The following is a 14,317-nucleotide window of genomic DNA, read 5'->3' as shown; positions in this document are numbered from 1 at the left end:
TGTAAGGACAAATAAATTCAATAAAGTTGCAGCATATAGAATCAATATATAGAAATCAGTGGTGCTTCTACACACTAATAAAAACTATCATGAAAAGAAATTAAGAAAACAATCCCATTTAACAATTGCCTCAAAAAGAATAAAATAGCAAGGAATAATTTAACCAAGAAGGTGAAAGACCTGTATGTTGAAAGTTTTAAGAGATTAATAAAAGAAACTGAAGAAGACCCAAATAAAGGAAAAGATATTCCATCCTCATGGATTACAAGAATTAATATTGTTAAAAAGTCCATGCAGATTCAGTGCGATCTCTATTAAGACTCCAATCCCATGGGGCACCTGGGTGGCTCAGTGGGTTAAGCCGCTGCCTTCAGCTCAGGTCATGATCCCAGGGTCCTGGGATCGAGCTTGCATCTCGGGCTCTCTGCTCAGCAAGGAGCCTGCTTCCTCCTCTCTCTGCCTGCTTGTCATCTCTCTCTCTCTGACAAATAAATAAATAATCTTAAAAAAAAAAAGACTCCAATTCCATTTTTCAAGAAATAGAATAAATAATCATAAAATTTGTAGAGAACTAGAAAAGACCCTGAATAACCAGAGAAATCTTGAGAAAGAACAACAAACCTGGAGGTATTCCTGTCTTTGACTTCAAACTGTATTACAAAGCCATAGTAATTAGTACAGTATAATGATGGCATAAAAACAGGCACATAGATGCATGACACAGAATAAGGAGCCCAGAAATAAACCCATGCATGTATGGTCAGTTCCTTTATCCCGGGGAGCCAAGGATGTACAATGGGTAGGATGCTCTCTTTGATAAATGGTGTTAGGAAAACTGGACCACTAACTTTTACCATTACACAAAAACTAACTCAAAATGGATTAAAGATTTGAATGTAAGACCTGGGACTATAAAATTCCCACAAGAAAACATAAGTAGTAAGCTCCTTAGCATTGGTCTTGGTGATGTTTGTTTCAAAACAAACAAGTGGGACTACATCATACTGGAAGGCTTCTGCACAGCAAAGGAATTAATCTACTGAATGGGAGAAGATATTTGCAAATCATTTACCTGATAAGGGGTTAATATCCAATGTATATAAAGAACTCCAACAATTCAGTAGCAAAAAAAACCCAAACAATCCAGTTAAATAGTGGGCCGATCTGAATAGGCTTTTTTTTTTTTTTTTCCAAAAAAAGACATATAGATGGCCAAAAGGTAAACAGATGCTTAACATCACTCATGATCAGGGAACTGCAAATCCAAACCACAATGAGGTACCACCTCACACCCAGTAGAATGAATATAATCAGAGAGAGAAGAAATAACAAGTTTCAGGATGGAAAAAAAGGAAACACTCATGCACTGTTGATGGGAATGTAAATTGGTGCAGCCACTGCAGAAAACAGTATGGAAAAGAGTTCCTCCAAAAAAGTAAAACCAGGACTATCGGAAGATAGAGCAATTCCACTTCTGGGTATTTATCCAAAGAAAATGAAAACACTGAGAAAAGATGCACTTATTCCTAAGTGTTCACTGCAACATTACTTACAATAGTGGAGGTATAGAAACATAATAACCTACAGACACGTGTAGAAAGAAACTGTACGTGTGTGTATATAATATATATTTTACATATGCATAATGGAATATTATTCAGCCATGAAAAAGAATGAAATCTTCTACTTGTGACAAAATGGCTGGATCTTGAGGGCATTACGTGAGTGAAATAAGTCAGGTAGGTAAAGAAAGAAAATACTGTGTGATCTCTCTTGTCGTGCAATCTAAGAAGAAAAAAAAGGCTAGTGGTTACCAGAAGTGGAGGGTGGGGAGGGTGGAGAAATGGATGAAGGGAATCAAAAGGTAAAAAGGGGGAGAAAAAAAATTGACTCACAGATATCTTCTGGCCAGTCAAAATGTTTTGAATATTTTGGCCACCCATGGGTTGAAGGTTGGGAAACACAACTGAATGGCAGAATTCTTGAGCAGTGCTGTTGGACCCTGGTCTAGTGGACCCTGAGATTTGCCTGCCTGTGAGTGGGAATAGTGGGGTGTTGGGAGAGATCTGTTTGGCCCAGATGGAGCAGACCAGTACTAAATAAACCTGTCGTATCAAAATTGAGTGGTGTTCCAACAACATAGATAACGGATCATGAGAAGTCCCATGTCGGGGGTAGCAGACACCACGGCTTGCAAGGGCTTGGGATGAGGTATGCTCTGGGCTGCTGGCTCTCTCTAAGATCATCTTACCTGGCCTTTAAGAGGACATTCTTCCCAAAAATATGTATCAGAGCAGATGGAAACCACCTCTAACATAACAGAAATATGCTAGATGCTGACAACAATTTGAAGTCAATGGAATTTTCTTGTTCTAAAGATGGGAACATTCCTACTGTAAGATCCCCTGCCCGTGTGTGCATGGGGGGGGTGCTCTACCAGGAGAACCATGTTCAGGGCCTCACTGAGATGTCAGAGTACTATTAATGGCAGTAGGATTATAGGATTAAAGCCCGAAATCAGTATACAATGGATGACCCGTAAAGTACTTTTAAGGGAATAGTCTGCGCAGAGCCACAAAACGCTCAGGGCATGGAGAGGACAGAGGTGAATTCATAGCAGTGTGGAGTGATCAGTCAGGCACACATAGTTGTGGTGAGGACTGAGGACAAGAGGAATTGATGTTCTGAGTCTAGACAGGGTGGAGTGAACAGAGCAATTAGCAACAGGGTTGTGAAATGCATGGTCCAGAATGTCATGTTTGCGGGATGCTGAACAGGGCCATGCCTGCTTCAGAGATAACCATGCAGCATAGTGTCTCGTTCTCCATTATATTTCATAAGCTTTAACAAACCTTCAGAACAATGCTCGCAGTCCCCTTTCACTGGCGAGCCAGCCAGCCGTCCCCGGAAGCACGGCCCCAGCTCCAAACTTCAAGATCGTCCTCTGCTTTGCTTCACTGACGTCATTTTATGTACATGTTGCATTATTAAGTAAATGGAAGTTCTGTCTCCTTGGGGCCCCATAGTTCATACGGAGGTAGATGTAAGATAAGAGACGATATTTCAGAGTTCGTGCTGCTTTGGCTTTTTGCTCGGTAACAAGTCCACTGTATGCATAATGCAAGGACTGGGGCAAACATTTATACTTTTTTTTTTTTTTTACATTTTGCTGCGGAAGCCTAAATAGGCATCAACAGATTTTCTGGGTGTTGGGCTGTTTCCTGTAGATCCCTGTTTCCTGTAGACTCCCCCACCCATTCCTTTGGGAATGGTGCATTTCATGAACAAGGCACTGGATTCCTCTGGTGCTTGGCATCTCTGAGGAAGCACATACTTGCACCAAAAGCAATCTTGGTGTTTGCTTTGCCTTTAATATTTATGGACAAGGAAATCTGAGTCTCGAAGATGTTCTTGGGGAACCTAATGATAATATGCTCGCAGAACAGAATAGGACTGGAGGCTGAGTGCAGGAAACACTGGGCTGCTGCTGAATGTGATGGGTTTCCTTGTTTTAATTTTTATTTTTTAAGTAAGCTCTATGCCCAGCATGGGGCTTGAACTCACAACCTTGTGATCAAGGGTCACATGCTCCAACGACTAAGCCAACCAGATGCCCCCCTACATATTTAACTACAGAGAACCCATCATTCATATGAAAGCTCCCCCCATGAGCTCCTTCAGCGGGCACTCCTAAGGTGTGTGAGTGTCTGTCCCCAATGACCCCAGAACAGGTGGCGGCGAGAGAGGTCACCAAGTGACCAGAGGTGCGGTCAGCGTCATCAGCACCCCTAAAGACAGGCTTCTTCTCCAGCACCCATGTTCCTCTTGACTCTCCCTTCCACTCTTCAGCACCTAAGACCTTGTTCCTATGACGGGCTGAGGTTTCAGGAGGCACGTTCATACCTACACTTTGGTCAGGAGCAGTAGCCAGTTCCAGCTGGTACGTGTGCTTAGAGGTGGCAAGGATCCACCGTTCCCTCATGGTGACAAAAATAAACCTTGCAGCAGCGGCTTCAGCTGGAGGGGAAGTGAGAACACAGACCATCCGAGCCCATTGGTGGCAATGACATCAGAGGCTTGGAGGGGCGGTTCGGCAGTTGGGGTCAGGCTGGAGCATTGGCCCCCAGAGAAGTCACCTTGCACTGATGAGCTTTTCTGTCTGTCTCTCTCCTTGCAGGGCTGCCTGACGACGCCCAACTCCCCATCAGTGAACTCCCGCTCCGTCACGTTGGGCCCATCCCTGTCGCTCAGCAACATCTCAGGGGTATCTGTGAGGTCGGACTTGAAGAAGCGGCGGGCGCCCCCTCCCCCGACCCTGCCGGGCGCGGGGCCACCAACACAGGACAAAGTCTCGGAAAAGGTAGGCAGAGGGTGGCTCTCAGGACCAGCGCATCCGCTAGATGGACGCGTGATTCTCTGTAGAAGTTTCCTGCATGCCCTACGATCCTTCAAGTCGGTGGTTTTAGCAGGGAGAGCGTTGAGGTGAAAAGTGAAGCTTCCCGTAGAAGTCAAGGTGAGACCCCGAAGTTACTTCAACCGCCGGAGGCGGGAAAGCTTTTGTGGTTTTAGTCCCAAGAGGCTTGTGCTTGCCAACTGGTATCTGTTCTCTCTTCAGCGTTGGAATCTGGGGCATCATCGGGATCGCTTCGTGAGAAAACGCGTGCGTGCGCCAGGGCACTGCGAGAATCTGGAGAGTGTATGGGGAAGGGACAATAGGTGACATTCGCATAAGTCAGACTCACAGGACAGCAGGGAGGAGTCACTCCGTGTGCTAGGACACTTGTGGAGACTGCGTGTGTACGAAGCCATGCGTGTTAAACTTATCTTAGAGCAATTTAATCCCTTTGCAAGGAGTTGTCATTATGTGTGGATGGGAATGAGCCTTTGTCCCCAGGTTCTGGGGTCTCAACTGGCCTTCTCTCTTGGCATGTGTCTGCACAACCGTATAACGCTAGTAAAAGTCCCCAAACCTCACTTCTCGGGGGCCAGGCGGCTCCTTGACCATGGCTCTTCTTCTGGTGGCTCAGAGTGGAGCATGGTCAACCTGGGAAGTATACTGTGTATTCTCCAGCATCCTTCCTCATTGGAGTGGGCAGTGGCAGGGACCAGCCCCCGGGGTGGCCAGGATGGGAGCGGGCTTTTGAATCCTGGAGAAGATGAGTGCCCCCAGCAGGTCTGCTCCGTGCATATGCCGAGACACGGGGTCAACCTGCAGAGTAGATAAGGATGCATTATTCTTCATGAAGCTGCGAGGTTTCCTAGTGATGGGCACTCCAGGTTCCTGGCAGAGGCTGCAGGTAGGGGGCGGGGACATCACACAGCAAACAGGAACATTCTAGAACCCACATTTATTCTCATAGAGGGGATTAATGTCCTCTCCTTCTGCCTCGGTGTCCCTTGGCACGTCCTTGCATCATATGAGCTGAATGCTTCACCTTCCTGCTAGTCCTGGCTGGAGCCCTCTTTCACTCATTCTTACAATGCTTCCCTTAAAATAAGCTGGGAACGAAGCCTGTACCTCCCAGGTGGGAGGCTTGGCCTGGAGTCATGCTTAGAAGTTACCCGAGGGGCTCTCTGGAGCCACAGACTTCTCACTCCGTTTCCTTTTCATCCTGGTTGTCGGCCTGTCCATCAGTCCTTTTGTTTTGTCTAAGGCTTATTTATTTTAGAGGGAGAGAGAGAGAGCATACAAGCAGGGGGAGGGGCGGGAGGGACGGAGAGAGGCCCAAGCAGACTCCATGCTGAGCTCAGAACCCAGTGAGGGGCTTGATCTCATGACCCTGAGGTCATGATCTGAGTCAAAACCAAGTCAGACGCTTAATCACCCAGGCCACCGAGGTGCCCCTGTCCATTCATCTTCATAAATCTTAGCAAATCTTCCCCTTTCCCTCCAGGGGTGATCTTTATTCCCAGAGACCACCCCCCTGCCCTGGCCTCATTCCCACCTCCAGACCTTCTCCAGCCATGCCCTGCGGATCTGTTGGGAAGGCCTGCAACACGATGTATTTTAGAAGAAAGTATTTTGATTTTTGTGTTTCTTAAGCATTTTCTAATGCCACGAGGTTGTTCTGAGGTCTCCATGATGTCTTAGCTGTCTCTTGATGCGAAGAACTTTAGGCACAACTAGCCCTTCGTTTGGTACACTTGCATGGTTAAAGGGTGGCAAGACAGCACAGTGACCTCTGGGGGGTGAGTGTGCTGTGGGCCTCCCTGTTTTGCCAGGGTTTAGAGTCTGAACTTTTTCATAACCCGCAGACCATGTTTCCAGCATTTAGCACTTTTCATGCAGTCCCCTGTGGCGATGTCTTTTTGCTTTCGATTGGGAGGGATGTTTCTTTTGCGGTGAAAATCATGAATTCCAAGATCATGGTTCCTTATGTTTGTTTATTTGTTTGTTTTCAATGAGAATTGCGTTTCCCTAATGTTAGAGTGTGGACATGCGAAGCCCGACCAGCCTTTGTAAAACAGCCTTCCATACAGAGAAGCTGTTGTGTTTTTCAGATTTTAACATGCTTCTCCAGAGTGGATAAAGTCTGCTGGAGTGGGAGAATGTGTAGTAGGTAGAGAATCAGGAATTCTGAATGAAAAATAAATAGTTCTCTATACCCTGAATAATGAACAGGGTTCCCTGCGAGGCAGTAACAGCTTTTTACTGAAATCTGTTTTATTTGGCACTGAATGAGTGGAGAAATTGGCTCCCAGAAACCCTCTCCTTTTTAAAGCATATGAGTGGCAGATGGATTAAATTTGAGCATTTGCTAGGACCATTTTTTTTTCCTTTTTAAATGAAAGGTATTTTGTTATTTACTAATTTCTGGGAAAGGAACCCAAAAATGTGTTGTTGTCATTGTTGGGGAAAAACGTCAATTCCTTCTTCATGAACTTCCTTCCATATAAAGATAAGATGTTTGTTTGGAAAGCCTTATTTATATGCAACTGTTGCTAACACCAATATCCTGAATGAAAAGGAAAGGCTTATTTTTTCAAGGACATGACTAGTTTTGGAAAAGGAACATGCGTCGCTTTTCTTACTTTAGAAGATTTTTTTCTTATCCTCTGGTCTGAAAAATTAGGTGTTTCCATATTCAGGTCTTAGAGGGGGAGCAATTTCAGCTATATCCTGGCTCTTGGGGAACATTCTCAAAATTGCAGTCTTTGCGTGCCTGTTTGTTACCCAATGATAATCACGGCATGGTCATTGGTATTTGTAATTTCTGACCCTACTTTTCAAAGAGTGTTTCCCAGAGGTGTTGGAGCAAATGGAAGAAATTAACGGTGTCCTCGTGCAGGCCTGTTAGCAGAGAAACTGTCAAGACAGGTGAAGAGACGTGTTATCTTTCCAGAGGAGAAGTGCTGTCTGGGCCAGCCGTCTTCCCCTCCCCGGTACCTTGAATGTAGTTTTAATCAAGAAGAACTTTCAGACAGGAATGATATATATGTGAGGGCACCGTATGCTAAGTCAGTATTTTTCAGACTTAAGTGAACATCAGAATCACCCCCAAAGGGCTTGTTAAAACCCACTTGACTTAGCTCCGCCCTGAGAGTTTCTGATTCAGGAGGTCTGGGGCAGGGCCTGAGAACAGGCGTTCCAGCAAGTTCCCAGGCAAACCTCGCTTTGAGAACCACCGCGCCATGTGCTGCCTCGCCCTGATCCACCCACGCAGACTCGGGACTAACCAGTGTGGAGAGGCCACGTGGTGTACATATTCTGAACCGATCTGGAGAGAGTCTCCAGCAGCAAAGTTACCTGGAAATGAACAAATTCGAGCTATGTAATAATACTTGGGTGCAGGTCGCCATGGGGTTAGCTGGGGCCTGACGTTGGATGTTAAGATGGATAAATAGCTCTTGCTTCTTCTTGCTGGGACCCCAGGAGTGCTCAGGGGAGGGACAGAGGGATTGCCCCTTCCAGACAGGATTTTCCTTCCTTTTGAGATTCCATAAAGTCCTCACTTCCCTCTGTGCTGAGACGACCTGGCGCCTTGTCCCTGGCCCTGATCAAGGGCACAGTCCTCACTTGCTGCTGCTGTGTGTGGGCCTGACCCCTTTTGTAAGCAGCTGTCCCCAAGGAGACTTGTCTTCCTGTCCCTTGTCACAACCCCTCCAGCTATGGACCAGCCTGGACTCAGACTGTGAGAGGGGCTGCAGACACAGGCGCCCACACAGGCCCCTCTCCAGTCACTCTCTGGTCCTCCGTTTTCCTCCTCTCCAGAATGGGAACACTAAAAGCAGCCTTCCCAGGTTCATGATGTAGAGGTCAGAGCAGGGGCCTGGAGTGTCTTCCTGAGTCCAGATCCCAGCTCTGTCACTCCTTGTAGACTTTGCGGAGTCCCTCCTCTCCCACCCCTCGATCCCTGAGGTGTGCAGACCACACAAACGGGTGGAGTGAGAGGCAGGTATCAGGGGATCTGGGAGCCTGAGACAGGGAGGGCTGGGCGGTGCTGGGGGAAGCCTTTATGGCCGGGCCAGCCTCCTGCATGAGCCAGGTGGGGGACTAAACCTATAAATTAAACTCTGCCCTGCTGCAAACATCAAAGGCAGTGCAGAAAGTTGCCATGCCCCTGGGGCAGGTTCAACCTGTTAAATGGTGTCACACCCCCCTTGTGGCATTTTTGCTGTCAGTCACAGACTGAACACCCTGTTCACTAGTCCACACCATCCGAGAATATCGGGCCACGGTTGCTCATCCCTTTAAGCCTTTGGGGCCCTCTCTCTGAGAAGAACGGGAGTAGAATCCTGGCCAGTAATCCATTAGGTGACTCAGTTTACCTGTTCAGGATCAAAGCAATCCCGTACATTACACTTGCTCACTTCTGCCTCTGTACAACACTTTGTTGGCTACAGAGCGGCTTCTTTCGCTGTTCTCTCTGTCAGTTGATTAAAGAATAACGTGTGGGACTTTTACTAGAAAATGCTGTGCTGTCTAACGTGAGTTATCATTTTCCACAAATGTAGAATAAACAGCTCTTCATTATTTTTTCAGTTGGCACATGGTTCTTCTATGCCTGCTGTTGTGCCTGTAACAACTATAAATCCTTTTTTTATTGTAAGTAAAAGTAATTCAGAAAGTATTTTAGCTATCCAGGCCTTCTGTTGTCCCATAGTACTTGAATTATTGCGTTCATTGCAGAAAGCGTTCAACGCCATAAACTTCCAACATGACAAGTGCACTTGTACATAAGCTCAGGTTTGTTGCACTGAGATGAAAAGAGCTGGTGGTACTGGCCGTTAAAATGAGAGATGGGGGAGCTTGGTGCTATGATCAGTTACTGGTATGTTTGTCCATGAAACATTGCTTGTGTATTTGATAACTGGGTTGAATAGCTGCGGTTTGCAAACTTACGAGCGAGAATTGATACTCATTCCTTGAGTATCTCGTGCGATGTACACAGAAACACACAGCGTTTTGTACTGTGTAAATAGGTAGGGTAATCTTCACATGTGAGAAATTAGGCAAAAGTATTCCCGCTTGAGGTTCCATTTCTGGAAACATCATGAAAATCAGGTGATGAGAATATTACGAGAGATCGTAAAACCTTGCTGAGCATACACCCAATGAAACATTTCATCCAGAGCTAAAGTGTGCATTTGACGGTTTCTGTGACAGTGTATCACCTTATTCTGGCACGTTCCTGATCTCATTCTGTGTCCCAGTCCACAGCAGAGAAAAGGCCCCAGCATGGCAGCCCCGGCAGCTCTGGGGCGGGGGAGTCCACACCAAGCAGGGCCACGGATCAGCCCCACACCGGGGTGAGCTTAGATGCACTCTCCTCTCTGCTGTTAGGATGGACATCATTGCTTATGAAATTGAGGATGTCGGAGCGAATGGGATCCCTATTTCCATGGAGCCATGCCCAAGGTCCTCCTGGGGTGAAGGCCTCTTTGAGTTCTCAGACCTGCCTCATGGTGATGGTTAATTTGTTTCTGGCAAAGTGGATGATGCTTAGAGACTTTTCAAAAATTATTCCTCAATTACTTTTCAGGGGCGCCTGGGTGGCTCAATGGGTTAAGCGTCTGCCTTCGGCTGAGGTCATGGGATCAAGTCCCACGTCAGGCTCCCTGCTCAGTGGAGAGTCAACTTCTCTCTCTCCCACTCCCCCTGCTTGTGCGCTCTCTCTCTCTCTCTCTCTCTCAAATAAATAAATTAATAAATATTTTTTACAGAATTATTCTTCATAGTAATCAAAGACCTTTGATGACCTCTGGCGTGTGGGCAGTGCTCACAGGAGCTGCCCCTGCATCTGGCTTCCCAGAGCGCTGCCCTGACCAGACAGGATTTGAAGGTCGGCGCAAGAGAGAAGAGTGGTCCCTTCAATCTGCCCGCATGCCGGGGACCCAGGAGGGGAAGAGGCCCCACCTAGACCGACCCCTGTGTGACATGAGGCCAGGTCTGCAGAATCACTTCTCTCTGTCGCGCCCCAGTCAGCAAGGCCTGATCCCGCAACCAGCCACTCCCCCACACCCCCACTTCACCCACCTTAGCACCCTGGTCCAGGCTCTCCCGCTCCCCTGGGATGACAACCACTGCAGCAGCCTCTTCCGTGGTCCCCACTTCCACCCCTCCCCTCCGACTGCAGACACTACTAGGCAACACTTGCCACACCAGAAGCAGGGGCCCGTCTCCCCTTTGCATACACTGGAGAATAACCCCACTTCCTACCTCGCCCTGCCAGCCTCCACGCTCCGGGCCCAGCTCCTCTGCTGGTGCCCCTCACCCCCTGCCCAAAAAGACCTTTAACTTGTCCTGTCCACGGGGCCTGCGTCACGTTCTCCCCTCACACACACCCTGCTTAGAGGTCACATCCCCATCAAGGCCTCCTTGACCATCCATCCTCTGGTCCCAGTCTGTGCCATCTCCCGTTCTGTCCTGTTTCTCTTCCAGTTCTGACACGGAAGCCCAGAGGCAGGGGACATCGCTTCTGGACTCACTAGCATGTCTCAGGGTCTAACATGGTGTCAGCATATTGGTGAACACTTTCACTTTGTGCATACATAATTCATTTATCAGGCATGCAAAGAGGGGTCCTCTCTAAGTCAAAACCACTGATTTCAAAATAGAATGTGAAGGGTAATGAGTTGCCCTGCTCACAGAGCCTACTTAGAAATGGCGACAGATTGGGCCAGAACCCGTACTATTTGCTCTTCGCTGCAGGAAGAGACTGCGTATGAGCCCAACAGGTGCAAGCTTCTGCCAGATGCCAGAGCTGAAAATGACCCTCCAGTGTAGACGGGCGGAGGTGTGGGAACTGTGTGTGGAAACAGGCATGGAGGAGCCTCTGTGGGCAGGAGCTGCTGCGCGGACAGGGACTCCTGGGAGTGTTCAGCCTCTGAAGATGGGACACACACACACACACATACGCACCTTCCCCTGCTCACCTGTGCTCCATGAGGATGAGCAGAATGGGGCACCTGCAGCCCAGGGGAAGGGAAGGAGCCACGGGCGCGACCCTGCCCCGTAGTACATTTCTCATCTGTTAAGTGGGTGCAGGAGCCTCCCGCAGTCTGGAGACAAATGGAAGGCTACCAAGGGAAGCAGCAGAGAGGGAACCTCTCTCTTCTCTCGCCTTCCCCCTCCCCACCTCCTTTCTGTGTGTCTCTGGTTTTCTTCGAAAATAACCCATGCCCGGACACGTGTGTATCTCTCCGTGTATGTGGCTCTCTTCCTCCGTCCGTAAGGCTGCCTGAATTGTTGGCCTCACCCGCACAGCCCCCTGGAGAGCTTACTAGTTGTGACGGCCCTTCTTTTGCCAAGGTGAGGAAACTGAGTCAGGCCAGGCCCGCTGCTGGTCAGAGACAGCACAGCCAAGGGCTCAGACCCACTGGGCATCCTCCACTTTGCATGGGGACCCTTCTAAATTGGGGGAGGGGGGCTGGGGCCTGTGCCCCGACCTGCAGAGGCAGACCTGTGGAGGTCAGTGTGCCTCGGGCGGCTACGTTCTGTCTGTGACTTTGTCAGCGACACACAGGCCTTAGTGAGGAGGCAGAACCGGCATCCAGGCGGGGAGCCCTGCATGTCAGGGACTTGTCATGCAGGGTTTGATCAGACATCCTTACAATCCCAGGGCAGCTGCCAGGCTTCCTCTCAGGGGTGACAGGGGACTTTCCAGCTCCCCGCTGCTGACAGCGCGACGCACTTTAATGTTCTGGAATACTGTGGGAGCGCTGAATTTCCGTTTCCTTCCCGCGTGGCTTTGCCGGCCCTCCTCTGAAGGTCAGGAGGCGGCCAGGGCTTAGCTCTTTGTGTCTTGGAGCTGCAAGATGGTAACTCAGCAGAGCGTCTCTCCCTCAGGGGGTGGATTGGCTGCAAATGGTCCCTTCCACCACCCGGTCACCAGCAGGGAAGACCCTCTCTGTCCCTGTCCTCCTCCCGCCAAGCCCTACCTTGTCCTTGGCAGGCAGGTAGGGAGATTGAGGCCTTTGGCTTTCTCTGTGTGTTTGTTTCTGGGCCCACTGTGAGTGTTTCTTTCTTTATAAAACAGACTTCATCAACAAAAGGCAGGCAGAGCACCCCTCCCCGTAGAAGGCCCCCTCCCCCGCTTTTCACCCAAAGTAGGTGGAACCAGTGACTTCCTATGGGAAAAAAAAAAAAGCGTTTTCCTTTTCGCAGAGTGCAAAACCCCTGTGATGTGTTTGTTCCCTGCTGTTGTGGTTTCTCTCAGGATAAAAGCCGACTTCTCCCAGGCACATTGTCTCGGGCATTTGGGTTGGAGGCAACTGTCTGATGGGCTGGGGGGGAGGGTGCATTCCCCTCTCCATAGCCCCTGTCCCTGTCTGCGGGCATGATGAGCGATCCCCCGGACACTGTGACTTATAGGACATTTTACAGCATTTGGGATTTTCCACTTCAGTCACTTTGTAGTGGCCTGTCACTCTCTTCAGAGGGTCTCTCAGCAGAGGCCAGTAAGGTGCCCCTCTGCAGAGCCTCAGCGACCATCCCTGTCCCTACGGCCTTGAGCACGCAGTGTAGACTCGGCCATCCACTTGGCTGAATCCTGACCAGGGACAATGACCTGTTCCCGGTAGGTCCCAGCCCCACGCACAATGCCTGGCATGCAGTCTCCCATCACGGAGCGTTTCATAAACAGACGAGTGGAGGCTGATGACAGAAGGGGCTGCAAGCTGCGTGGCTTCTCTTCAGCCATGATAAATGGACTGTTGTCTACCTGGAAGGCCTCCGGTGACACACACAGGGAGAATGGGTCTTGCCAATGTCTCACATGGTGTGCATATCCACCGGAGGCTCAGATGCTGGGGGCAACTAGGCAGGAAGCCTGCCAGGACCCAGAGTGATCCTCAGTGAGGTGACATTCGAGGCTGAGGGGGCGTCAGGTTCTCTAACAGCCCCTAGCTCCGTCGCTCCCGTGTCCCCCGTGTTGTAGGCTCTGGACAAGTGTAACCCCACACCCACGTCCTATGGAGGCTGCTCCATGGGCTCCAATCCAAGGCTGACCCTGGCGCCCCTAGATTTTCGGTGCTAGAATGGCTGCAGATGAGGAAAAGGCACAGGCATTTTGGGGGAGCCAGGAGTTATTTGAGTCTGGGAAGGGTCTACAGTAGCGTGATGCTGGGGGAGAGGTGGCTCTGGTCCCACACGACTTGTCCACTGGGGGGACGGTGTCTTGACACCACATTTTGAGAGGAAAAAAATGAAAATATGCCAGGGAGAGAACATTCTAGAAACTGGAGAGTCTAAAAATAGCAGAAATGAGGATACTTAAGCAGAGGAATGTAAAGGCTCACTGGGATGTGATGAGTTCCTGCACTGAGTAGAGGCTACACCCAGAGGACAGAACGGGACCAGTGCATGGGCCCGCTATTCTAGAAATGCTTGTCTTCATGGACTATAGAAAAGAGTCTCTCATGAGGCAGAGCTGGGGTGCTGGCATGACGATGCGGGGAAACATTATGTGGCACTCACGTGCTCGCCTGGCAAGGCAATGCCACGTCACCTTACGCTGTCATAGCCGCTCTTACAGGGACTGTGGGCTCCTCTTCATAGGGCACAAGCGTGCCGAGTGTGACTGGCTTGCCCAAGGCCCTGTCTGAGGAAAGGCTTTGTGGAACGTGTAGTAGTTCCTGAGGCCTCTCAAGGCTTAGAGATGGTCGACTCTGTCCCATGTGCTCGCATGGCCTTCCCGACGCACATGCACGGGTCTCTCCCTCTTCTACAAGGAATATGGGAATCGCCCTAATGGCCTCGTTTTGATTTAATCAGCTCTTTAAAGACCCTCTCTCCAAATACAGTCACATTCCGAGGTACGGGGATTAAGATTTCAAGGTGCAAATTTGGGGGGTGGTCAGTGTGTGCAGAATTTAG

At 49.2% G+C, this 14,317-nt stretch overlaps 1 protein-coding gene across 4 annotated transcripts in view; it reads left to right on the top strand.

Annotated features, from left to right (window-relative positions):
• The window catches only part of COBL (cordon-bleu WH2 repeat protein), a 261,336-nt gene that overhangs the window by 145,132 nt on the left and 101,887 nt on the right, over nucleotides 1-14,317 (top strand). For all 4 annotated transcript variants that reach the window (XM_059397204.1, XM_059397202.1, XM_059397203.1 and 1 more), the window contains one exon: nucleotides 4,178-4,360. In XM_059397204.1, coding sequence (XP_059253187.1) covers nucleotides 4,178-4,360 — 183 coding nt within the window. The remainder of the gene's footprint in view (nucleotides 1-4,177; nucleotides 4,361-14,317) is intronic.

This window comes from Mustela nigripes, chromosome 4 (assembly GCF_022355385.1).
Source record: "Mustela nigripes isolate SB6536 chromosome 4, MUSNIG.SB6536, whole genome shotgun sequence".
Taxonomy (NCBI): Eukaryota; Metazoa; Chordata; class Mammalia; order Carnivora; family Mustelidae; genus Mustela; species Mustela nigripes.
Note: the sequence above shows the minus strand (reverse complement) of the source record. Positions and strands in the feature narration are given on the sequence as shown.